At 36.0% G+C, this 27,288-nt stretch overlaps 1 protein-coding gene across 5 annotated transcripts in view; it reads left to right on the forward strand.

The window, feature by feature from the left end:
- The window catches only part of USP15 (ubiquitin specific peptidase 15), a 103,449-nt gene that overhangs the window by 59,381 nt on the left and 16,780 nt on the right, over positions 1 to 27,288 (forward strand). For 3 of the 5 annotated variants that reach the window (XM_079775915.1, XM_079775916.1, XM_079775917.1), the window contains 11 exons: positions 16,254 to 16,427; positions 17,488 to 17,646; positions 17,726 to 17,950; positions 22,084 to 22,167; positions 22,259 to 22,353; positions 22,450 to 22,641; positions 23,494 to 23,609; positions 23,791 to 24,063; positions 25,099 to 25,169; positions 25,520 to 25,635; positions 26,248 to 26,397. In XM_079775915.1, the coding sequence (XP_079632041.1) occupies positions 16,254 to 16,427; positions 17,488 to 17,646; positions 17,726 to 17,950; positions 22,084 to 22,167; positions 22,259 to 22,353; positions 22,450 to 22,641; positions 23,494 to 23,609; positions 23,791 to 24,063; positions 25,099 to 25,169; positions 25,520 to 25,635; positions 26,248 to 26,397 (1,655 nt within the window). Of the gene's footprint in view, positions 1 to 9,436; positions 9,583 to 13,875; positions 15,984 to 16,253; positions 16,428 to 17,487; positions 17,647 to 17,725; positions 17,951 to 22,083; positions 22,168 to 22,258; positions 22,354 to 22,449; positions 22,642 to 23,493; positions 23,610 to 23,790; positions 24,064 to 25,098; positions 25,170 to 25,519; positions 25,636 to 26,247; positions 26,398 to 27,288 lie in introns of those variants that run through there. The other 2 variants (XM_079775919.1, XM_079775918.1) reach the window with 2 other exon arrangements.

Here is a 27,288-nt window from a genome sequence, read left to right on the forward strand (position 1 = left end):
AACGAAGAGGTTGGGTTGTTTTTTTCTCATTAGCAACGTTTGAATATTACCTAAACCACAGACTTTGTGAGAATTAATTGAAATAAAATTCCAGAAATTGTATAACAGCCAGGCTGAAGTAGATAGTTGGTTGAGCGTGAGCATGGTTCTGTGCACGGAAAGGTTGCAGGTTCTATTCCAAGTCAGAGAATATACCTGGGTTTCAAGTTGGATCCCTGGTCAGAGCTCCTAAAGAAGGCAGTTGAAGGGAGTTTCTTACATTGATGTTTCTCTCACTATCCCTCTCACTTCCACTCTCTCTAAAAATCAATGGAAAATGAATTAATGTCGTATGTACAAATGTGGGTAATCTAAAAAGAAAAAAAAAAGTGGGGGGGGGGGGGCCCTAACCAGTTTTGCTTAGTGGATAGAGCATCGGCCTGTGGACTGAAGGGTCCCAGGTTAGTTTCCAGTCAAGGGCATGTACCTTGGTTGCAGGCACATCCCCATTTGGGGGTGTGCAGGAGGCAGCTGATTGATGTTTCTGTCTCATTGATGTTTCTAACTCTATTCCTCTCCCTTTCTCTCCATGAAAAAAATAAATAAGATATATTTAGAGGGGAAAAAAGGGTAAAAGAGGGTGAATGTGTACTGTATAATTTAAAGCGTGTAAAATAATATAACTTTTTAGGGGCATATATGTTATCTATACTAATAAAAGGGTAATGTGCTAATTAGACCAACATCTTTCAGACATCCATCCGGACGTCCTTCCAGACAAAGCCACGGTGGTGGGGGCCGATGCAGAGGCCGTTAGGGGCAATCTGGCCAGCAGGGGAGGCACTTAGGGGCGACCAGGTCAGCAGGGGAGCAGTTAGGCGTCGATCAGGCTGGCAGGGGAGTGGTTAGGGGGTGATCAGGCTGGCAGGCGGCAAGTGGTTGGGAGCCAGCAGTCCCAGATTGTGAGAGGGTTGTCCGACTGCCACAGGGATCGGGCCTAAACCATCAGTCTTACATCCCCCGAGGGGTCCCAGATTGGAGAGTGTTCAGGTTGGGCTGAGGGACACACACACACACACACACACACACACACACACACACACCCGTGCACGAATTTTGTGCACCGGGCCTCTAGTTCTTCAATAATTGCCCGGGGCTTTTCTGAGCATTATAAACTTTCAGTAAGGCTTTTAATATCTATTTTTAAAAGAAACTAAAAATAAATTTTTGACAAAAATATTACTAATTATTTATAAGAAAATTATTGATAGTAAGATATGTATACTTTAAGATTCCTCTTATACTCATTAACTACCATACCAAAAGTGTCTCTGTCATCTTCCTGAGACTTGTTCCATTAATCAACTCTTCTTTTTCTATATGTTTAGCCTCACCTGATAACTGTCTTTCTTTCAGCATACATACATGGTTAAGTCTTTTTTATTTTTCTATTTTTTAATATGTTTTTATTTGTTTTAATAAGAGATAGAAAGGGAGAGGAGTAGAGAGATAGAAACATCAATGAGAGAGAAATATCATTGATTGGCTGCCTTCTCCATGTCCCCTACTGGGGATTGAACCCATAACCCAGGAATTTGCCCTGAGTGGCAATCAAACTGGTGATGTCTTGGTTCATGGGTCAACATTCAACCACTGAGCCACACCAGCTGGGCGTTAAGTCTTTTTTAACTGGGTAGGAGGGGTGGAATGAAGAGGAGCCTTGACCTTGAAAAGGGTGGTCTTCTCCTTTCTCATCTCTCATTCAGTAGTTCTTATCTCTGCGGCATAGTATAAAAGTTAAAAGCATAAATTTTGTGGATGGGTGGGAAGAGATCAACCACAGAACTTATATGCATATATACAAAACCCATAGACACAGACTATATACTAGGTGTATCAGTTAATAATGCGGATTTTTTTCAGTAGATGGAGTTACACATATGTTGATATATATGTGATTTGATATGTATGCTACTTTGTTGTATTGACAACAAACTTCAAAACATATGTCAATTTTTCTGAAGGTGTTAACATCATAGATATTTTTACACTTAAAAAAATGTTGAATTTCATGCCAACAAAAGCATTTGTAGGAAGTTTTAATTCATTACTTTATTTTGAAGAAAAATGCTGCTGAATACTTCGGGAAGCTTATGGTGAACATGCTCCATCTCAAGATACTTGTGAACGCTAGTTTAAATGCTTTAAAAGTGATGATTTCGATGTGAAAGACAAAGAACGTCCAGGTCAGCCAAAAAAGTTTGAAGACCAACAATTACAAGCATTATTGGGTGAAGATGCGCGACAAACTCAAGAACAACTTGCAGAATGATTAAACGTTGCTCAGCAAACAATTCCCGATCGTTTACAAGCAATGGGAAAGATTTTAAAGGAAGGAAAATGGGTGCCACATCAACTGAACGAAAGACAAATGGAAAACTAAAAAGTCATCAATAAAATGTTGGTTCAACGGCACAAAAGAAAGTCTTTTTTTCCGAAACCGGTTTGGCTCAGTGGATAGAGCGTCGGCCTGCAGACTCAAGGGTCCCGGGTTCAATTCCGGTCAAGGGCATGTACCTTGGTTGCGGGCACATCCCCGGTGGGGGTTGTGCAGGAGGCAGCTGATCGATGTTTCTCTCTCATCGATGTTTCTGGCTCTCTATCCCTCTCTCTTCCTCTCTGTAAGAAAATCAATAAAATATATTTAAAAAAAAAAAAGAAAGTCTTTTTTGCATCGAATTGTGACTGGCGATGAAAAGTGGATTTATTTTGAGAATCCCAAATGCACAAAATCATGGGTTGAACTAGGTCAACCATCAACATCCACTGCAAGGCCAAATTGCTTCAGAAAGAAGACAGTGCTCTCCATTTGGTGGGATCAGGAAGTGTGGTGTATTATGAGCTTCTAAAACCAGGTGAAACCGTTAATACTGATCGCTACCTACAACAAATAATCAATTTGAACCACGCTTTGATCGTAAAATGACCAGAATGTGCCAGAAGACACAGCAAAGTAATTTTGTTTCATGATGATGTACCATCACACACTTCAAAACCAGTTAAAGACACATTAAAAGATCTTGCCTGGGAAGTATTAACCCACCCGCTATATTCACCAGACCTTGCTCCTTCAGATTACCACTTGTTCTGATCGATGGCACATGCACTTGCTGAGCAGCACTTTAAATCATACGAAGAAGTGGAAAACTGGGTCTCTCAATGATTTGCCTCAAAACAAGAAAAGTTCTATTGGGACGGTATGCACAAATTACCTGAAAGATGGGGGAAATGTGTAGCTAGCGATGGACATTACTTTGAATAAAGCACTTTTGATGTTTCTCTTGATATTAATCGTGTTTTCTTTGATTACAAAATCCGCATTATTAACCGATAGACCTAGTAGTGTGTTGAAGGCCTGGGGTGTGGAAGATGGACAGTGTGAGCTAGAAGGGGTCAATGGGGGAGTGGGGAGGAGAATATCTGTAATATTTTAAAAAGTAAAGATAAATTTTTTTAAAAAGCATGGATTTTTGGAAACTGACAACTTGGATTCAAATCCTAGTTCTGCCACTTATAACTTATGTGACCTTGGATAAAAATAAGAAGCTTCTTGCTGGGTCAATGTGGTTCAGTGGTTGAATGTCTACCTATGATCCTGGATGTCATGGTTTGGTTCCAGTCAGGGCACATGATTTGGTTTTGGGCTTGGTCCCCAGTAGGGGGTGTTCAGGAGGCAGCCAATCAATGATTCTCTCTCATCATTAATGTTTCTGTCTCTCTCCCCCTCTTCCTTCCTCTCTGATATCAGTAATAAAAATATTTCTTTAAAAATTTTTTAAAAGCTTTTTAATTTTTTCATCTGTTAAATTAAGATGCAGTTCTTACAAAGTGCTTGGCACATAATAAGCAGCATTAAAGTATCAACTGCTGTTATGTAATTATTTTCACTATCATATCATACTATAGGAATTGATTTTTATAAGGTTACTCTTGACCTCCTATTTGCTGTATTCTTTATCTTTGAGAAGTTAACATCTCCTTATAACTGACAAGTCACAAATCTGTCTCAACCATAATTATTTCTCTTGAATGTCCCTCCAATATATAACTACTAGAGGCCTGGTGCATGAATTTGTGCACGGGTGGGGTCCCTCGGCCTGGCCAGCAATCAGGGCCAATCGGGGCTGGCCAGCCAGGGTCAGGGACCGCGGGAGGTTGGCCAGCTGCAAGAGGTTGGCTGTGGGAGTGCACTGACCACCAGGGGGCAGCTTCTGCGTTGAGCGTCTGCCCCCTGGTAGTCAGTGTGCGTCATAGCTACTGGCTGGTTGTCTGGTCGTAATGGTCACTTAGGCTTTTATATCTATAGATTAGATAGACATTATGCCTAGCTTATATATTATAGACAACTTAAATTCAACAAGACTAAACGTATGTCCCCAGAAACCTCATCCTTTTCTTACATTCTCTTGTAAGTAAACCATCCATCTAGTAACTCAAGTAAAAAACGTGAGACTTATTAGCCCAAATCCTGAGCATTCTACTGCCTCCTAAATATCACTCTCTTGTCAGTACACTGTCTCAGTACTTGAACATCTTTTATGTGAACTATTAACACATTGCAGACCAGTAGTTTTATTGCTAGCTTTACCCAGTGGCCAGATAAATTTCTGTTGAATGAGTCTTTAACAATTATGTAAAATGTTTTTGTAAAGGTTCACTTGCATTTTGAAGTTTTATTGCATGTTCTTACAAGCTAATATCTTTTTAAAGTATATTACTTTGTAACAAACACTATGTAATATGAAGAGAGAATTCTCGTGATCATCTACAATGTGTTAAAATACTCGTTTAGAACCCAACTCTTGGTTCCATGGTTTGTCCTCTTCCAGTCCATTTAGTAGACTGCTTTGAGTCATTGTTTTAAAATGCAAATACGATTATGTTATCTCCTTGCTTAAAATCCATTTCCCATCATCTAAAGGATAAAATCCAAACTAAACCCTACTTACCTCTTTAGCCAAAATTGAAGGTCCTTGAAATTCCTTGTTTCAAACCTCTTTGTGTACACTGTCACCTTTTCACTAGTTGTCTTTCCGACACCTCCTGTTCCCTCTTGTTTTATTCTGGCAAATACTTATTATATAGTGAGAATCATGAAAGTAGAGATATCTTTGGTTTTCTTTTATATCCCCAATGCTTGGTATACTCTCAGTAAGTACATTGGAACAGTGCTTCTCACAATGTGTCTATGAATGAGACAGTGCTGGTCGGCAATAAAATAAGTATAGAAATTAAGAGTAAGTGGCCCAAAACTTTTACAGGAAAAGTTTACATTTAAATCTAATAAACATGGGGCAGTGGTTTTTATTTCATTTTTCTAATGATTCATTTGTGACAATTTGGTGAAAATTTTTTTAAGTACTTCTTCACATAGATGGTTTGAGAATATACTGCATTAGAAAAGTTAGCATGGAAGGAGACTTGATTTGGGGTGTTAAACACACAATACAATATACAGATGATGTATCTTAGAATTGTACACCTAAAACCTATATAATTTTATTAACCAGTGTCACTCCAGTAAATTCAATTTAAAAAAGGAAAACCTACCAGACATGGCCCTGGGCGGCTGGACAGCTGCCATCCAAGGCTTGCCTGTGCCTTGGGCCAGCCATGGGCAGCTAGGGGGTTGAGGGGACTGGGGGACTCTGGAGGCAGGTGCCCCAGCAGGGCTGAGGGGACTGGTCGCCGCCATCTAATGGCTGTGGGTGACGCCATCTTTGAGGGTGTGACAGTCAATTAGCATATTCCCTCCTTATTGGCTGTGGGCGCCGCCATCTTTGCATGGTGTGGGGGTCAATTAGCATATTCCCTCTTTATTGGATAGGACTATGCTTTGGTTGGTTGAACGGACAACCAGACACTTAGCAAATTAGGCTTTTATTATATAGGATTTACTCCTTGCAACCAAAGGGTCAGAGACCTATAATATATATAAAGGCCAAGAAATACTACAGTTTATGTCCCTCCAATGTATTTGATCTGTAGCACTTAGATTAGGCTGCCATGTTAATCACAGCTTGGCAAAGCATACCCCCACCATGCAAATAGTTCCTTGAATGACTTCTGTGAATGATTGAAAAAAATTTTTTTAAGAACATTATTTCTATAGTTCTGGAGATTCTTAAAATAATCTGTTCTTAATAAATATATGTTGGATGATTATTTAGATAAATTTAAAGTTTTTATTTTAAAGACTAGAGGCCTGATGCAGAAATTTGTGCATTGGGGGGTTGTCCCTCAGCCTGGCCTGCACCCTCTCACAGTCTAGGACCCCTTGGGGGATGTCCAACTGCAGAAATCAGGCCTAAACCAGCAGTCGGACATCCCCCAAGGGATGTAGCAGTACACCAAGTGGCAAGCAGCCAGGAAGGAGCCAGAACCAGGGCTGGGCGCTGCACTGCTCACTCTCATCCCTGCCCACTGTGCCTGCTGCCGCAACTCGGTAGTGCTGCTGCAGTCAGGTGAGACTCCTGCCGCCGCAGCTGCGCTCGCCCGCCCTGAGCTCGGCTTCTGGCTGAGTAGCACTCCCCCTGTGGGAGCACACTGACCACCAGGGGCAACTCCTGCATTGAGTGTCTGCCCCCTGGTGGTCAGTGCACATCATAGCGACTAGTCAACCGGTTGTTCTGTTGTAATGGTTACTTAGGCTTTTATCTATAGAGATAGAGATAACTAGAAACCTTCATGTTTCATACTGTCACATACAGTCTTTAAATTTCTGTTGCAACTCACCTGAAGTATTTATTGAATGTGGGCCTAGGATAATGAAATGATACAGAGTAATATGTGACTTGGTAGTTGAACCAGTTAAATTTTTAAATAATTTTTTTCTGTTGTTTCTTCCTGTATGCCTTTGCAGAAGAACCAAAAGATCAATAAACCACACAGTTCTTAATACTTTATTTACTAAAAATTGTTTCTTTACTGAATATTAGTGCAAGGGACTGATCACATACAAAATTATGAAGAATTATTGTTTTTCTTAAACTGACCTTTAACTATTTTGCTTGCCTAAAATGTTGGCATTTATTTCACTATGAACCAGTTTTGAATTATTAATCAGGTAGTAGATAAGACACTAAACATTAAAATTTAATTCATAAACTTTAGTTTTTAAAAATAAATATAACTTATACTAATGTTTATTGATGTTATTAGAACCATTTGGTTTTAGCATGCTTCCCATAAAGTGAATGTGTAAACAAAATCCCTCACTAAATACCCTGTTACTTTAAGAAATTAGACATTTGCTATTATAGTCTAGTAGTTTTGAAACTTCATTTAAATACACATACCAGAAACTTTATAGCATTTTTCTTTGTGTAATCATTGTCAGTATCCGAGAAGCTTTCATATTTATATTGCAAGTGGTTCTATCCAATTTCTGCGTTTAGCTTTTAAGATAAAAATCAATGGTGTTTGCCCTATCCAGTTTGGCTCAGTGGATAGAGCGTTGGCCTGCGGGCTGAAAGGTCCCAGGTTCAATTCTGGTCAAGGGCATGTACCTTGGTTGTGGGCACATCCCCAGTAGGGGCTGTGCAGGAGGCAGCTGATTATGTTTCTCTCTCATTGATGTTTCTAACTCTCTATCCCTCTCCCTTCCTCTCTGTAAAAAATCAATAAAAATATATTTTAAAAATAAACAAATAAATAAAAATCAATGGTGTTTACATAATTTTGGCTCTTTTAGCACCAATAGCTCTAGTTACAGATTTACTCGTGGCAAGTAACAGTCTTTTTGACAATCTTAGAATTCTTTTTACTCAATTCTGTAGATGAGGAGGGGAGGGAGTTATTAACATTTCTTTGCTAGCCAACAAAATGTTTTCCATTAGATCTCATACTTCTTGGGAATTTTTTTTTAATTCAAGTTGTGTGTAAAGAAGAACTTCCATAGATTTTAAAGGAAAGGGTGACAGCAAGGACTTTAAGTGCAGTTTAATTTTATTCATGCTTTAAAAATATTGACCATCTACACTAATAAATGAAAATGCTAATTGACCGTACCTTCGCTATGCCCACGGCCAATCAGAGCGAGTATGCAAATTAACCCAACAAAGATGGTGGTTAATTTGCATATGCTGAGGGAGGGAGGAGTGAAGACTGAAGACAGCATAGAAGGAAGAGGGAGGGAAAGAAAGCAAGGCGGCTGCCAGAGGGAAAGCGCGGGCAGGGTGGGCGGCAGGAGGCAGAAAAGTGCGGGGCGGCAGCGGAAGGGAAAGCACGGGGCAACAGTGGCGGGAGGGAAAGTGCAGGGGGTACAGCGGCTGCAGGAGGGAAAGCGTGGGGTGGGGGCCAGAGACGGTGGGAGGGAAGGGAAAGCACCAGGTGGCGGCGGGAGGGAAAGTGCAGGGGGGTGGCGGGAGGAAAAGCGTCGGGGGGGGGGGGGGACAGAGGCAGCAGGGAAAGCGCGGGGGGGTGGTGGTGGCGGGAGAGAAGCCCGCCAGAGCCCTGTTCTTGCAGGAATCTTCCTGCAATGGGCCTCTAGTATTAATAATAATATTATTAATATATAACATAATAATGATGTATGTTAAAATACTAGAACATTACTGTCCAGTTCAAAAATGCTGCCATAAAATTCCAATGTTTTAAGTAGAGTATATGCTAGTCTTAACTGACTAGTTGGGAGTGGGGGGAACCTAGTTCAATAAGTTTTTTAAACTTAAAAAAAAAAAAAAAGGAAAGTTATATCTCCTTATATCTCATTTACTTAAATATGTTCTTTAAAGAAAGCTTGAAGAGAGAATGGCAATGCAAAATGGAAAAGCTATATAATTGTATTTGCTTTCCCAAAATAGGTGGCAAAGCTTCAGAATTGACATGAGATTTTCCTTTCCTAGGGGAAAAAAGTGAGAAAAGATAAAATATCAGGTGTCTTAAAAATACCTCATTATTTAAATCTACTTGATGAAGGGGCAGGCTTATATTTGTAGTTCTTCATTGTAAAAGTATTTATTACAGTTTCCTGTCTCATCTATTTAATTACTCAACTATAGTCAGTATTCCAGTATTAACAGAATGCTTCAGGATTATACAGTACCTTTTTAGAATGTTTTCACTATTGTCATGACTAATTGAAAAACAGTAACATGGCAAATATGAAAATTCTTTATCCATCTAATATTAAAATCCAAAAAGAAAAAAAATTGTGGGGGTGGGTATTCTAAGGTTACTTGAACCATGGATTACTTCATATTTTTTCAATCATAATGAAATGGTTTTCTCATTTTAGGTTGAGTTTTTATTTTTAGTATTGATTGGTTTGAAGGTGTAGCTACTTTTTATTAAAGGACTGTGAGGGGCTTTACATTTTGATCAGTTACAGAATGAGTTATACAACTCAAAGGCTTTAGGTAATCAAAAATTAAGTTTGTTTTCTTTCCTGTTCTAGTTACCGGTTTACTAAAATAGTGAGCATACATGATCACTTGAAAATTGGGCTTCTGGAGCACCTGAACAGAAAGGGAGTGGTTCATAATCAGCATTACAAAAGACAACTTTCTCTTTTTGAAGGGGATTACTTTGGCTATTTTCCAGGTACTGGGGAAATTCCAGATTCATTACAAATTATTGGGATTGCTACTAATTATTCATTTCCTAAAACATGTTGATTACCGACTTGAGATTTGGTAATATAGTCGAACTTTATTTCACTTCAACAATTTTTTAAAACTATGTAGAACTTTATAGTGAAATACAAATTTAGACTCCTATGAGTCAGTTTTTCAGAGAGCTCTAGAAACATCAATCTTATTAATGAGAACATATTTAATAGGAGAACTTTTTAAAAGTAATGTAAGAGCAATAGAATTTGTGCATGTGTATATAAGGAAAAGTTATGTGCAAAGCATTGTAGTCTTTCCAAATAATAAAAAAATAAAGTTTATTTTATATAGTATTCTAATTTTAAGAAGTTGGGTTAAGGATGAAAATTTATAATGAGAGTTTCTCATAGAGAATTAAAACTTTATGCATTCTTTTTTTAAATAGTTTTTCATTGTGGCAGTGGTTAAAGGTCTATACACATTGAACCATATAGCAGAATGTCTACTTGATGAGACATTTGATTATTTAGAAGAATTCTCTAGAATTTTTATATCTTATTACAATACAGGTTGAAGATTTGGGGGAAAGAAGCCTTCATAAAAATATATTTCTAACTATTTTTCCTTCATTTATCTTTTACTTATACGTATTTAGCTTGATAGCTATTGGGGCATTCACAATAGTTACTTCCTTATTAGGCAAGTCTCTTTAGGCATTACAGGATTTGGACTTTATTTTTGAGTTGTAGGACTTTTAGACAGGTTATATTATATAACAGGGTGCAATTCAGATTTCTTTAGTCAAGTGTTTTCCTTCTACTCTCAATCTCTGTAAGGACTGCTTCTAATCTTTCTACCATACAGGTTTTCATTCAATCAGTACACTTTATTGAGGTATGTGCCAGGCATTGTGCTAGACCCTGAGGTACAAAGGAGAATAAGGCATGGACTCTGCTGTCAAGTTTAATATAATTGAGTTCAAGGTATAGAGTTAGTCCAGAGGAAAGAGTATTATTGTTCTTCCTTGAGGTGCTAAGGAAGATGTAATGTTTGTAAGAGGTGCTGAGTGTTAAAGAATAAGTAGTAATCTTACAGGAGAAGGATATTCTAAGAAGGGAGGAGTACATGCTAAGGCTCAGTTTAAATCATTAAACCTAAGAATATGTCTTAAGATCCTAATTCAGATTTACATTCAAGAATACTCTTATTACTCATAGTTTCCATTTTAAATGCATATGTAAGCATAAATAGAGAACCACAAAGCCACTTTGAGGAATAAATACTTAGCAGTACTGTCTGCTCACAAAATGATTGGCTTACACATACACCGGCCATTTTCATCATTCCTTATGAATCAACAACTTTTTATAACAGCTTATGTCTCAAAACCTTCCATTTAGGCAGCTAGTCATTATATCACAAAGGCTAAATTAATGAATACCCAAAGCCTACCAAATAATATGAAATGTAGTTTTTTAATCCTTAGGTCTTTAAATGCTCTTGTCAATTTTGCACACTTTAACTTGCCTAAGAATCATAAAATATATTTAAATATAGAAATATTTAGCCTAGTTAATGAGTGCATTTGACTCTTCATTAATGTAAATCTTTCACCTTTTCTCTTTTGCATTAAGAATTGTAAATACTGGTACATAATATTTTTCTTCTCATTATTGCTTTATTTTTAACATGGTATTTGACAAAATTCTCAATTTTAGGACCAACTCTAGGCACACTTATGATGTAAACAAATGTGACTTAAGGTAATGTATTGAATGATCAAGCACATTACTTCATATATGGACCTCATTTTTTGGTGATTAATTGTAAGAGATAGTTCTCCCTGAAATATTGAAGTATTAGCATATGTCAATGTCAGACAGTTGAAATCAAATTAAGAGAGGTAAAGTTCAAAATGGCAAGTGACTGGTAGAGTGTCATAAAACTCCTAAATAACCACAAAAATAGCATATTAATACTGTCTATATAATTTCTTTTGTTCTTATGAAACATTCATATACTATGTTTTGCTAAGAAAAACCAAGTATATTATGGAAGGATGAGTTTGTTCTATTTTACAGTATAAGAATCCTTGAAAGTAAGAGATATATCTACATAGGCACAACATACATTGTGTGTGACTTCTAGTCCATATTACATTACTCAGTAAAGTATCTTTCAAGTTAAGAAGGAAATTTCCTATGTCAGCACATGTATGAATCTTAATACATGTGTGTCTTAAGAAAGGAATTGTTTTAGGAACAGTCCTAACCAGATAGGAAAGTGATATATTTTTTTTTTGTAGTAGAACTTTTGAGAGAGATGCTTCAGAACTCTGGTTTTGATTTTTATTATTGAACTAATGAAAATTATTTTAAAAATATATTTACTGGTGCCAGTCCATGTATCAAATTTTCTTATATTTGTCAAAGATGTTTATTTTTCTAAAATAGCCTCATATTGAATAATGAGTTGCATAAATCACAAATCAAGCTGCCTGACCAACTTTAAGAAACTGTCTTTTTCTTCAATCAGAGTGATGGCACTTAATACTGATATCATCTGGAGTGTGAAAATATTTTAATTGTTTTACCTCTATTACAGTTATGCCTTGAAATTTATATCAGAAGTTATAATTGATATCAGAAGTTATAAATTTATATCAGAAGTTATAAATTTATATCAGAAGTTATAATATTTTAATTGGTTTTTATACTATGTCAAGAATATAGTGACTCCTAGAATAATGTTATTTTCAAGTAGAAAAGCATGGTATTTTCAGGATAAGGTAGAAAAGTCTGGCATCAGTTTAGTTTTTAAACTATTATTATATGTGCATTAGTAGAACAATTAAACTGGCTATTGAATTTCTGTATTTATATATGTGTTTATACAAATTTTTAGAAAATCTAGCTTGTGAGTTTCTTAAAACATTATGTTCAACGAATAGTATGTTTTGGGGGGCCATTTAGGACTTAATGGTTTAAATATAAGGTTTATCTCAAAATATATTGGTTATGATATCTTGACAGGCAGTTACTTATCTTTAAAACTGTGTTTGTTGTTTAATTTGTTGACATTGAATTATATTCAGTTACAAACTGACATGTGTCACTATGAAAATGAGCACTGGTCTCTGTGTCAGGGACTTTTTAAAAATCCATTCAGAGACACACTGCAGATAGTGAACTAAATGAAAGTCAGACAAAGGGGTGTAATAGGTGGTGGTTCTTCTTTTGATTTTAGTATTCAAGTACAATTGCTTGGAGAAATTTGGTATTATTTATTATAAGCAAATATATTTTTGCCTCAATTAGTAATTTTTTTCAACAAAAATTTGAGTACTCTGTGCCAAACAGTGAAAGGAGTTTTTTCTTAAAAGAGCATAAATACATTAGTAAACATAGGCAAAAACTTTTTTTTAAGTATTTTTATTAATTTCAGAGAAAGAGAGAGAGAGAGACATCAATGATGAGACAGAATCATTGATCAGCTGCCTCCTGAACACCCCTACTGGGGATCAAGCCTACAACCTGGGCCTGTACCCTGAGTGGGAATCAAACTGTGACCTCCTGGTTCATGGGTCAAAGCTCAACCATTGAGCAACACTGGCTGGGCTAGGCAAAAACATTTTTATTAAGCATACGTTTATTGTAGGCGTGCTAAGTGCCAAGTGACATGGGTGCTCGGTGCTGGAGATATGAAGTGTATCATGATTCCTCCTGTCATGGAGGTCTCAATCCATTCGGCAAGACAGACAAACTAAAAATTAAAGGTACAATATGTCATAAAATAAGTGAAGTAATAAAACTGAGTGCTAAGCACTGTGGAAACATCTATGAGGAAACAATGTAAGGGAGTCAGGGAAGGCTTCCCAGACAGGATTCCTGAATCTTTTTTTTTTTTTAATATACTTTAATTTCAGAGAGGAAAAGAGAGGGGGAGAAAGATAGAAACATCAATGATGAGACAGAATCATTGATTGCTTGCCTCCTGCATGCCCCACACTGGGCATCGAGCCCACAACCCAGACATGTGCCCTGACTGGGAATTGAACTGTGACCTCCTGGTTCATAGGTCGATGCTCAATCATTGAGCCACCCACTTGGGCAGGATTTTTGAATCTTGATGGTTTAGTAGAAGTAAGGCAAAGAAGGAACATTTTACATAGCTGGAGTAATGTCGCAAACTTACAGAGAGAATGCAAGGAGGTCACGGAACCACAAGTAATCAAGTAAGGCTGGGATGGAGTTTTTTTAAAAAAAGGTATTGGTAAGGGATGAGGCTACATGGGTGGGCAAAAGATAGACTCTTTTAGAGATCTAAGACTTTAATCTGAAATTGCTATTAAAGAATTTATAGCAAGGAACATGTATAGAAGATCACTCTGATGCTATTAGTAAACTAAGAAATTTTCAGTTATATTTGGAAGATAAGGATATATGTGAATAATTAAGTACAAACAATATTCAAAAATTTATGTTTGCACAACTTGGTTATTTGAGGTGTTTCATAAAGCTATAAATTAGGTTCTTTGTATAACTAACTGTACTACAGACAGTAGTGGAATATTCTTAGTACAACCTTGAGTTGTGATCAGATATAAGGAATTGAAAACTAATTGATAATTGCTGGAAATGTTGTCTGACTTCCCCTTTGCCTCAATGACTAGTGTTGATTCTATTTATACTAACTCAGATGATACTACTAAGTGATGGCTTTATTCTGTATAGCCATGGTATAGTCTTGGTTGCCTCGCCCTAACTCCAGTGCTTGGTTTATAATTAAAAGGACCATCTAAAGGAAAAGAGAAAATGAAACTCAGAAGGTGTGTAACATTATGAAAGGTTGACATTTAAAAAGAGTTAAGCAGAAAGGTAGAAAGGGATCCTTTCCCTAATTGCCTCTTGCATTGTAACCTACCTCTATCTTTTTGCTCATATAAAAAACAATTTCTGCTGAAAATGGCATATTAATGTTTCTAAAGCTTATATAGCCAACCCCAAATATTTTTAACTGTTTATATGGTTTTCATTGCCTAAGAATTAATATAACAAATTCCATGATGGTATAGGCAGTCACTCCTTTTGCCTTGACATGGGGGCTAGACTACCAATTTGGACAGTATTATCTTTATTATATAAAAAACTTCCCAACATAGATATTATGGTTACTTAAGTAAACATAATTTGATTTATAATTGAAACCACAAAGTAGAATACCATAACTTATTTATTTTTAATTGAATATGCCTAATTTTGGGGTTTTAGCTGAACAGTACATGTATATAGTCATAGATTATAGCATCCAAGTTATCACCATGAATCCAGTAGTCTGGACCTTTCATAGCTATCAAGACTAAGTTAACCCAAATGAGTGGTGAGCAAGCTTTGAAAAACTTTGACTTCTATTCATATAAATCTAAGTTCTCATAAGAGTGGATTTCTTTAAAAAAAAAAAAAAGAGTGGATTTCTAGCCCTAGCCAGTTTGGCTCAGTGGATAGAGCGTCGGCCTGTGGACTCAAGGGTCCCGGGTTCAATTCCAGTCAAGGGCATGTACCTTGATTGCGGGCACATCCCCAGTGGGAGGTGTGCAGGAGGCAGCTGATTGATGTTTTTCTCTCTCATCAATGTTTCTAACTCTCCCTCTCCCTTCCTCTTTGTAAAAAATCAATAAAATATATATTTTTTAAAAAGAGTGGATTTCCACTACTTTACATACCACCAGCTTCACTTAAAGCACTATGCCACTTTTCCTCCAAGAAAAATATCTTCCTTCAGAAAAAAAAAAAAAGTTACCTATATGTCTATGTCATTCATTATATATTCTTAATACTCTAGGCCTCTAATCAATAAAGTTATAGTGGGTTCATATTATATGGTATTATCAGCTTAAAATTATTCCATCTTGAGATAAAATATTGTGCAAAAATTATACTTCTGCTTTTTATTTTAAATCCTGGATTATTTAATTCAAAATAGAAAATAGTTGGAGAAGTAACTTATTCATATTTTTAATCTTGCCATAGAGGAAAATTTGATTGTTATGATATTGAAGAAGAGCTTGAAGAAGTAAAAACACACTTAGCCAAAGTTCACATAACTAAAAAAAAAGTTCACATAACTTTTTTTTTTCAGACTCATTTAATCAGTATTATTCCAGCTAAAAATGTCTGACCAAATGAAAAATTTAAAGCCTGCTCTTTCGTGATAAGGAATTGACAATGAAATCAGTAAATACTCTTTTAAGTTAATTTTGTGCTTGCACTCTATCTCAGTTTTTACCTACTCAGGCTAATTTGCAGGTGCCTGGGATGAGTAGACAAGCCATAATATCTACCAATCAAGTAAAAGAAGGAAAGAAAAGTCTGAGCTACCCTCCCAGTTAACAAGGTAGTTTGCTGTGGTTAAAATTAATGCAGATTTTACAGCAACAAATATTAGCATTATCATTTATTATAAGAAATTGATTTGAAATTTGGGAAATGAATATTTGAGTGCATATTTTGAGTGTGTATTTAACCAGTTATTTATCGGTGCAAGAGGCCATCATTTAAAATTTTCTCTATATGTTGTAGCAAATCAGTTTGTTTCTTTCTTCATGTTTAATATGTTTAACATGTGTGGTTACTTTAACTTGAAAATATATTTTATTCTTTGCAGTGTTTGAGCAACACACCTCCGCTTACTGAATATTTCCTCAATGACAAGTATCAAGAAGAATTGAATTTTGACAATCCCTTAGGAATGAGAGGTGAAATAGCTAAATCTTATGCTGAATTGATCAAGCAAATGTGGTCTGGAAAATTTAGCTATGTCACACCAAGAGCTTTTAAGGTTAGTATAGTACATACATTTTCAATGAGGGCTGTCTCCACTCCTAGAGGACAAAATTGGTTCTCATGGCTATTACAATGGTTTGTAGCCTTGCAAAGGGACACAGCACCATAAATAAAGAGTATTGTTTCTGGTATTAAATTTTCCAGCTGGGGGGATGGGACAAGTGATTAATTTAAAAATGTCTTTAAAGGCTCTGAGGAGTGGGGAGGAAAGTAATGATAAAATGAAATTTTATGTGTAATTCTTAAACTTCTAAATTTATTCTAATTTATAAAGTAGTGACTTCTTAGAATCAATACAATCTAAAGTAGTTTAGTTTGTTACTAAAATTTTTTTTTAATTAAACAGTTTTCAACAATTTTTATACAAACATCTTGAATGACAATTATATAGGACATGTAGGCAACATTTTATTATCTGTATAATAGTTCTTTAAAACTAAAAAACAACAATAAAAAAGTCTCTGGCATTTAACTTTCTAAACCTTGGACAAACCAGTTCCCAATCCTTTCCCACGTTTAGTTTCATGAGTTTCATTTTGTTAAATATTGCTGTGTAAATAGGCTTTTTATATCTGACTCTTTTTTCACATTTCTTTTTAGTCTCATCAAAGAAATACTTAGTACTGCAAAGAATAGGAACATTATATGTGAACATGCATATTCCTGTTATCTCTATGAGATTTCATCCTCTTTTTACACACAGAAACAAAATGAGAACTATGTAATTTTTTCTAGTGACCCAGAAATCTTGAATTTTAGTAATTCTTTTTACAAAACTTTACCATATTTCCTCCTTGTTCTTTCGTCAGATCAACATTTCTGTTTTACAGACTAGTTATTTTAAAATGTTTTAGATATGTAATTATATGTATTTCTATGTGTAATTACCATATTTGCAAATGATAAAAAGTGTCCATAGATGATTTGGGTTTAAATAAATTTTTGCAAGTGGATGAATTCACAAGTAGAAATCCATGAATAATAAGAATTAGCTATGTATTTTTTTAATCAATCTTGTCCCTAGAACTGATTTTATAGTTTTGCTTTTCTTACAGACTCAGGTAGGACGTTTTGCACCACAGTTCTCTGGATACCAGCAGCAGGACTGTCAAGAACTATTAGCTTTCCTGTTAGATGGACTACATGAGGATTTGAATAGAATTAGGAAAAAACCATATATACAATTAAAAGATGCTGATGGAAGGGCAGATAAGGTAAATTTAATTATGTTATTGTCACCATTGTTTTAATAATATAATATCTCGGTGTAATATGTGTCTGTTTTTCTTATAGGTAGTTGCTGAAGAAGCCTGGGAAAACCATTTAAAAAGAAATGATTCTATCATAGTAGATATATTTCATGGCCTTTTCAAATCTACTCTAGTTTGTCCTAAGTGTGATAAGATTTCAGTAACATTTGATCCTTTTTGTTACTTGACACTTCCATTGCCCATGAAAAAAGAACGTACCTTGGAAGTTTATTTAGTTAGAATGGATCCACTTACCAAACCTATTCAGGTAAGTAATGGATTTTTTTTTGCATTTGCTATTTTTATTAAAAATTAGTATTGAGTTCTTATGCCTCAAGAACAATCTAATAATAATAAGTTTGTTTATGTAAGATTTTATAAGCTAAATATTTTAAAAATTAGTACAACTTTTTATAAACTTGAAAGCATGAGGGATGTGCAAAGTATCATAATTTGTCATGTAAAAACAAAATTCTCAAAGGCTTTTTCTTATCCAAGGACATTAGAGGAGAGCCTCAAAAGAAGGTGTAACCAGGGAAGTAGAAAAGAATAAGAAGTAGTAGTATAGGAGAGGGGGAAGATGGCGGCGTAGGTAAACTCCTGTGCTCACCGCCTCCCACAACCACATCAAAATTACAACTAAAATACAGAACAACCTTTATTCAGAACTGCTGGAAAGTTGGCTGAATAGAAGACCTACAACTAGAGAAAAGAAAGTACACTGAGACTGGTAGGAGGTGCAGAAGCGAGGAACGAGCTGGTCCAGCACCCATGTGTGCCGCTTTTTTAATCAGAAGGGAGATCATCTCGGAGGAGGCCACTTGAAGGAGCAAGGGGTCCCAGACCCCTACCCCAGGGTCGCAGATCTTGGAAAAGAAGTCCCTATGAGCAGTAAGAATTATGGACTGTAAAAACCAGTGCTAATTGGGGCTCAGTGACACAGAAGCTGCTGGAGACCCAGCTGTTCCTCTTAAAAGGCTGGCACCATGAACTGAACTTGCAAGGTCCCGCTTCCTCTGAGTTCCAGCACCAGGACGAGGCGGAACTGGATTGTATAGCATCGGGGCAGGAACTCAAGGGCAGCTTTCTCCCAGACGGAGGTGCTCCCAGGGTTCATTGTTCCTATGCTGGGACCTCCCTGGTTGCAGCCATTTCTGTGTGCTCCACCCTGCTGATTCTCTAAGACCCTGCCTCATCCAATTTACAACCCCACCCAAGCTGCGTGCAGCAGCTTTTGCATATAAATAGCCTGTCCTTGCTCAGGCTAAAATCTCTCAAACAAGCTGCAGCTGGGTCTGGGAGCCCCAAACCTATCAATAAAATGCCCCAAATCCGGCACCAACACCAGCCTGCTTTGCTTCATATATGGGCCTCATCTGTGTACTTCCAAACCTGATACAAAGAGGAGTAATCTGCAGATCTCTCTGTAACTCCTGGTGGGTAGCCCCAGACAATGGCTGACTTTGTATCTCCCTGGAGACCCAAGAGCCAGTGTTCAGTGTCAGTCCATACCAGATTACAACTCTACATATCCATAAGCGACACACTCAAGGGGCAGACTCAGTAAGCACCAAAGCCCCACTGAAGCAAGTCCTGCTCTATAGAGGTGTCTCCTGCACAGCAGCTCTCCCACTGTAGTCACAACTGGTCCTCATAGCCAATTGGCCTGGAGGTCAATTCCTCCCAGTGACACCAACAACAAGTCTCAATTACAATAAGACTGTGCTCACAGCCCACAAAGGGGTGCACCTAGAGCTCCCAGCTCAGACTGGCTAAGCCACTGGGCCCTATAGAACACCTACTACACAAGGCCACTCTACCAATTCTAGGAGACATAGCTCTATCCAATACATAGAAACAAACACAGGAAAGCAGCCAAAATGCGGAGACAAACGTCACAAGTGGAAGAAGGCAAAATACTGGATATAGAGTTCAAAACCATGGTTATTAGATTACTCAAAAATATTCTAGAAACCTCCAAAAAAAATGTAAAGGACCAGTCAGAAATTAAGCATACACTGACTGAAATAAAGAATAATATACAGGGATTCAACAGTAGAGTAGAGGATTCTAATAATCAAGTCAACGATTTAAAATCTGAGGAAGCAAAAAACCCAACCAGAAGAGCAAAAAGAAAAAAGTATCCAAAAATATGAAGATAGTGTAAGGAGCCTCTGGAGCAACTTCAAGCGTACCAACATCTGCGTTTCGGGGGTGCCAGAAGAAGAAAGAGGAAGATACTGAAAACCTATTTGAAGAAATAATGACAGAAAACTTCCCCTACCTGGTGGAAGAAATAGACTTATAAGTTCAGGAAGCACAGAGTCCCAAACAAAAGGAATCCAAAGAGGACCACACCAAGACACATCATAATTAAAATGCCAAGGGCTAAAGACAAAGAATCTTAAAAGCAGCAAGAGAAAAGCAGTTAATTACCTACAAGGGAATGCCCACATATTTGTCAGCTGATTTATTAACTAGAAACTATGCAGGCCAGAAGGGAGTGGCAAAAAATATTCAAAGTGATGAATAGCAAGGACCTACCACCAAGTTTACTCTACCCAGCAAAGCTGTCATTTAAAACTGGAGGTCAGATAGCTTCACAGACAAGAAAAAGCTAAAGGAGTTCATTACTTCCAAACCAGTATTATATGAAATGCTGAAGGGTATTCTGTAAGAAGAGGAAGAAGATAAAAGAAAATATGAACAATAAAATGGCAACAAATACATACCTATCAATAAAATCTAAAAATCAAAATAAACGAATAAGAGATCTGATGAACAGAATAAACTGGTGAATAAAATAGAATCAGAGGCATGGAAATGGAACAGCCTGATGATTCTCAGAGGGAAGGGGGGGTGGGGGCCGGAAGAGGTTAAACATATTTTATGCATATATGCATTACCTATGGACACAGACAATAGGGTGGCAAAGGCCTGGGGCAGGGCTGGGACCAGTTGGAGGGGGCAATGGGGGAAAAAAAGAGGGACATCTGTAATAATCTCAACAATAAAATTGTTTTAAAAAAAGTAGTAGTGTAGGGAAAAGTAGTTAATGGAGGGCGTGTTCAGCAGTCATGCTAGGGAAGTCAATAATATATGGACTGAAAAAGTCTTGGTTGTATGATAGTATTGACAACATTTGTAACCGGATTAAAAAAAAGAGGTGAAGACAGAAGCTACAGTGGATTGGTTGATAAGTGAATGGGAGGTGAGGATGTTATGATAGTCGGTGTAGACCAGTGATGGGCAACCTTTTGAGCTTGGTGTGTCAAACTTCGCCAAAAAACTGAGCATAACTTGGGTAGTGTGTCATTTTGAGGAAAAAACATTATTTCGCAAATGTTTCACCCTCAGGAGCAGCAAATGTTTCATCCTCGGCATGCAGCCGCCTCAGTGGCCGCGTGTCATCAGAAATGGCTACACGTGTCAGTGTTGACACGCGTGTCATAGGTTCGCCATCACTGGTGTAGACATTGCTTTTAACAAGGTGTTTTTGGTTTTGGGTTTTTTGTTTGGTTGGTTTTTTTTAAAATTGGGGAAAACAATGAGGGACTATTTCGTTCTGATTTTTTTAGAGATGTGTATATAGTCCAGTGTTTGTGTACTGCTCACAATAAAATGAAATAAAGGAAATTGCTGAGCTTAGGTTCCAGAGGAAGCAGCAGAGCATGGGATTCAGAGCATAGAAGGTAGGGTTAGTCTTGAGTTGGAAGAACAATACCTGATTCTCTTTCCATGTGTTGAGTGAGACAGAAAAGGACTCAAGTTTGTAGGGGGAAAGAAAGTTGGAGGTTTCTTCTCCAGTAGCATCTAATTTTCTCCAGATAATGAAGGGAGAAGTGGTGAAATAGGAAGCCTAAGGAATGCTGAAGATTTTAAGTAGTTACTGAGAGAATAAGTAAATAAGGGATACACACAGACTTCTGGCTAGCGCTGAGGAACCAGTTGAGATAGGGCAATGAATTTGTAGTGTACCAATCTTTAAAGCTGGGCAGTTTTCTCCAGTCTATGTGAACAGCTCTCTAAGAAAGTATAGCAAGAATAAAACTGAATAACAAGTAACTAAAGGTTTTGCAATGGAGTAGTTGAAGTGAGGAATCATGTGAGGTCTAGATGGAAGGGTCTGAAGACAGGGAGCTAGTAAACTGGGGAAAAATTCAGAATAGGCCAAGAATAGGAAATAATGAGTTTCCAGTTCGACAAGTAAGTATACTTAGACAGTATCCTGTTAAGAGTTTTAAGATATCATATGGATATTGTCACCCGGGATGATGTTATATTGGAGACACTGTGAGCCAAATGCCAAGAGAATGTGAGGAAGCAAACATGACATTGGTCTTACCTATTAAATATTTTTTGCAAAGTAATAAATTCATTAAAATTTTTCTTATTTCTTAGTACAAAGTGATTGTCCCCAAAATTGGAAACATACTTGATCTTTGTACAGCATTGTCTGCTTTATCAGGAGTACCTGCAGATAAGGTAAGATGGTTCTGGGTTTGAAGAATGTTAGTTGGAGATTATTTTTGCAGTGTTGTAAAACCAGCTCAATAGAAATTTATTTTTTTTTTAGATGATAGTTACTGATATATACAATCATAGATTTCACAGAATATTCACAACAGATGAAAATCTTAGTAGTATTATGGAGCGAGATGATATTTATGTGTAAGTATAAAATTCATTTTGCAAAATATCATTTGAGAAAATATTCAAAAGAATAACAAAAGTTTTCAGAATTTATTTTCAGCTTTGTCTTTATAGGTTTGAAATTAACATTAATAGGACAGAAGATACAGAGCATGTGATTATTCCTGTTTGCCTACGAGAAAAGTTTAGACACTCAAGTTATACCCACCATACTGGTTCTTCACTTTTTGGTCAGCCTTTTCTTATGGCTGTACCACGAAACAATACTGAAGATAAACTCTACAATCTCCTACTTTTGAGAATGTGGTAAGTGTCAGATAATTCTGCATTAGATAAAATAAATAAATAGAGAAAGAAAAGGTTCATAGTACATTTGATAAGTCTGTATTATCTCTAGTTTGTTTAGGTAGGTAGCAATTTAAAAATCAAAGTATAGTCTAATCCAGTTTCTTGATCATGTAAAACATTACTGAGGTAATTTCACACCCAGGAAGCTTGAATTCTTTTAGCCATTTTCACCAAATGTTAATAGTTGGAAGAAAATAATAAAAATGTATCATGTATATACACTCTAAAATCATAACGAATGTCAGATGTTTCATCTCTTTATACACACTGCTAGTTCAAGAACTCATACAAATAAATAGTTTTATTTAAAAGGATAAACTGTCATGGTTGGTAGTATTGTAAGACAAACACTCTTTGTCTTCCTAAAACCTTGAATTGAATTTTAAGGTAATCAAGAATGTCATTTGATCCCTTTCTTTTGTCCTTTATCGCTGACATATTTAGTATTCTTAAATACTTATTTTAATCCTTGTGGTCTCATAACCCATACATAAAGATCATGTTACACATCTATAAATGATCTTAGCAATAATATATATACTTAACCTAACTGAGAATTTTTAAGTGGAGAAATTATTTACCACACACTTTTAACATATAAAAATATGTTAAAACCCAAGAAGAACAAATTAACTTTTTATGAAGACAGCCAAAACAAATGATTAGTCAGTTGCACATATGGAACTTTATCTTGAGTTGAATTCCAGTTATTGCCTTTAAAAGTTTTGTTTTATTTTATTGAAAGAATAGAAAACTTTAAGTTTTTACCTTTATAGGACTGAACTTGTTTAATTTCTAATTTTATTTAAGCCGATATGTCAAAATATCTACTGAAACTGAAGACACTGAAGGATCCCTACATTGCTGTAAGGACCAAAATATTAATGGGAATGGCCCAAATGGTATACATGAAGAAGGCTCACCAAGTAAGACTTTCCTACTAAATTGTGAAAACTCTTCACTTGGATTATTGCCTCAGAAAAGTCAAGAGGATGGGGATTAAGGAACTAAAAGATAGCAAGCAAGCCTAGGAAACATAATGTTAGTGTTAATAATTTTTAAATGCAACATTGAGTTTATTTAAAGATTTCTAATATCTAAAATTAGGTGAAATGGAAACTGATGAGCCAGATGATGAATCAAGTCAAGATCAAGAACTTCCCTCTGAGAATGAAAATAGTCAGTCTGAAGATTCAGTTGGAGGAGATAATGATTCTGAAAATGGATTATGTACCGAAGAAACTTGCAAAGGTCAACTCACGGGACACAAAAAACGATTGTTTACATTCCAGTTTAACAACTTAGGCAATACTGATACCAACTACATCAAAGACGATACTAGGCATATAAGATTTGATGATAGGCAGCTTAGGCTAGATGGTAAGTATTTGTGAAAAAACGGCTTGAAAACTAAACTTTAGCAAAAAGCATGTTATTTTTTTAGATGGAAACTATAAAATTCAACACATTAATTTTGATATTTACTTACCTATCTAAAATCTTAAATGAAAAGCCTTAATTTCGAAGTATCCTATATAATAAAACCCTAATATGCAAATAGACCACAGAGGGAGGTGACCAGTGGTGGCGAGGGGCGGGGCCAGTAAGTGGGCAGTGCCAGGCCGCCAGTCAAGGCAGGTGCCAGCAAGGGACCCCCCCACTCCACACACACACATACACACACCACCACCACCACCACCACCAGTCACCCCATAGATCGGCCCTGATTGCCAGCCAGGCCTAGGGACCCTACCCTATATATTGGGAACAGTCTCTTAGATTTAAAAATTAAAACCTGGCAAGGCTACTCTAACATGAAAAAACAGGAAGATGCAGCGATGACATACATGGACTCTGGCTTGCACATTTTGTGGTCAGCCTGATTCTGACACTTATAACTGTGTGACAAAGCCAATTAACTTCTCTCTGCTTCAGTTTTCCCACCCATAAGATGGGGAAATGGTACTACTGCCTCAGAAGGATCATGTGATGTACTACTTTTTATAATCAGGGCAAAAAAATGTAGCTGCCCATACAACAGCAAGATGCCTTGCGCCTGTATGAAAAGTATGGTCACTAGTGCATGTAGCATCCCGGATTGCAACAGGGATGTCCGAGGGTACAGACTGGGCTAAAGAACCCCATCCCCCGCCCCGTGCCTGAATTTCGTGCACCAGTCCTCTAGTACTAAAATAAATGTTAATGTTTATTAAATAGAGGTTGGACTTATGCTTAAGTTTTGTTTTGGTTTTTTCCTAAAATACTATAATGGCTTAGAAACAGTGATTTACCCTGATCACCTAATCAAAGTAAAAAGGATTGTTTATTCTCATATATGTCTGAACATTAAAATACATGGATTTTAACATTAAGGCATATAAATTTTTAAGAAAAAAAATATGTTTTCCACCTTAGAAAGATCTTTTCTTGCTTTGGATTGGGATCCTGATTTGAAAAAAAGATATTTTGATGAAAATGCCGCTGAGGTAAGTCATCACTCTTACTTTTTTATATTTTCCATCTTGATCACACTGTTTTGTTGCATTTTTTTTTTGCTTCTACCAAATGTGTTTATTTTGCCAGTATAAAATTGGTTGGTTATGTACTAGAAAATATTTATTGGTTTTAAACATGCTTTCTGTTTATACTTTTTAATTGTTTTTAGGTGTGTATATAGAACTTATTTAGAAGTGTGGTGTAAATCTCAGCTGAAATAAGCTTTATGATTCTTTTGAGGAAGTTTGCGAGTTTTTCATTACTATTCATAGTAATATGGTATCACTAAAATGAGTTTTGTCTCATTTGTTCTCTTAACTCAAGAAATACTTCTCTTTAGGATTTTGAAAAACATGAAAGTGTGGAATATAAACCGCCTAAAAAACCCTTTGTGAAATTAAAAGATTGTATTGAGCTTTTTACAACAAAAGAAAAGCTAGGTGCTGAAGATCCCTGGTAAGAAACAAAGTTAAATAGTTGTTTCTAATTTTTTTAAGGCTTTATACTGAGGTATGTGGTACATCAAGTTATAAAGGTGATAACTAAATTCCCTTTGAGATTTTAAATAATAAGTATTTATTTATATTACATTATTTTATTAAGAGAGATGAATATGTCTTTAAAAGTATTATAATGTTAAGCTTTAATTCCACTGCTATATTTTTCATAATAGTTACTTTTTCTTGAGAATTTTTAGCAATGCTGCCATTTTGAGAGAAACTGTTTTAGGAAAATTGTAATATGTTTTGTGGTATTATTAATTTCATTATAGCCCAGAAATTTTTAGATTTTTTTAATACCTATATTTCAGTAGAGTTAGCATACTGAAATGTAAATAACCTAGCCTTCATCATTTATTTGAATACTTACTTACATATTAGTTAATAATAGTTAAATCTATTTGGAATATGTATTGAATATAAAAATAATGGGAATTTCTGTCAGTCTGGTGTATATTAGGCATACAATAACTGCTCACTAAAAAAAATGTAGAACTTTTCCAACTGTTTTAATATATATTGTTTTAATTGCCTCTATCAAGCTTTAAGTGTTTCCCTTCATTTTTAGGTATTGCCCAAATTGTAAAGAACATCAGCAAGCCACAAAGAAATTGGATTTATGGTCCCTGCCTCCAGTACTTGTGGTACATCTCAAGCGATTTTCTTATAGTCGATACATGAGAGACAAGTTGGATACCTTAGTTGATTTTCCTATCACGTAAGTTTTGATTATGCTTCATAAACATCAGACAGCTCTAACTTTTTTTAAGCATCAGGTAGCATTGGACACAGTCTCAGTTTTTGAGTGTATTTTTGAGTAGTTCTAACAGTTCATAACAATAACAATTTTTATTCCTACTTTAGAGAGTTTTTCAGAGAACAAAAAAATATACTTAAAAAGAATAAAACTCATTCTGTATTACATTATTATGGATTCATTGTTCCTGTTTATAAATCTAAGATACTCATGTGACCTTGGTGATTTTGTTTTCCTAGGAATCAATCATCAATTATTCCTAAATATCCTTTTTTTAAAAGATTAAAATAATATATAAAAACAATAATGAAATTGTTTAGAAGGATAACACAGTAGTATTATTGTGTCACCCACCTTCAGTTTTCTTATTGTATTGTCCAGAGTATGATATCATATTCGTAGAAAGGTATGAAGTGGTCTGGATATATAGCATCTTTGTAGTCCTCTCTTTTTAAGCTTTCACTGAATATAATTGGAGAATTCAGAAGGACAAAAAGGGAATATTGTATCTCATTCATGTACTCCAGGAAGGACTTTATGAAACAAAATTATGCAACAAGAACTTCATACTTTTCCATTTTGCTAAAGAACATTAATAGTATTTTTATACATTCCATGATATTTCTGCACCAAATTTACTTGATATAGTTAATAACTAGACAAATGTTTAAGGCAGGTATATAAAGGTGATTGGAAGGAAATAAATGATAAAGGATTAAAAACATTCTGTGGATTGCTTATTCTAATTGGTGATTATAAATTTAAAATGTTGCCCTGGCCGATGTGGTTCGGTTGGTTGGAGCATCATCCCATACACTGAAAGGTCTCAGGTTTGATTCCTTGTCAAGGCAC

The sequence above is a fragment of the Cnephaeus nilssonii genome (assembly GCF_951640355.1).
Source record: "Cnephaeus nilssonii genome assembly, chromosome: 6".
NCBI classification, from domain to species: domain Eukaryota; kingdom Metazoa; phylum Chordata; class Mammalia; order Chiroptera; family Vespertilionidae; genus Cnephaeus; species Cnephaeus nilssonii.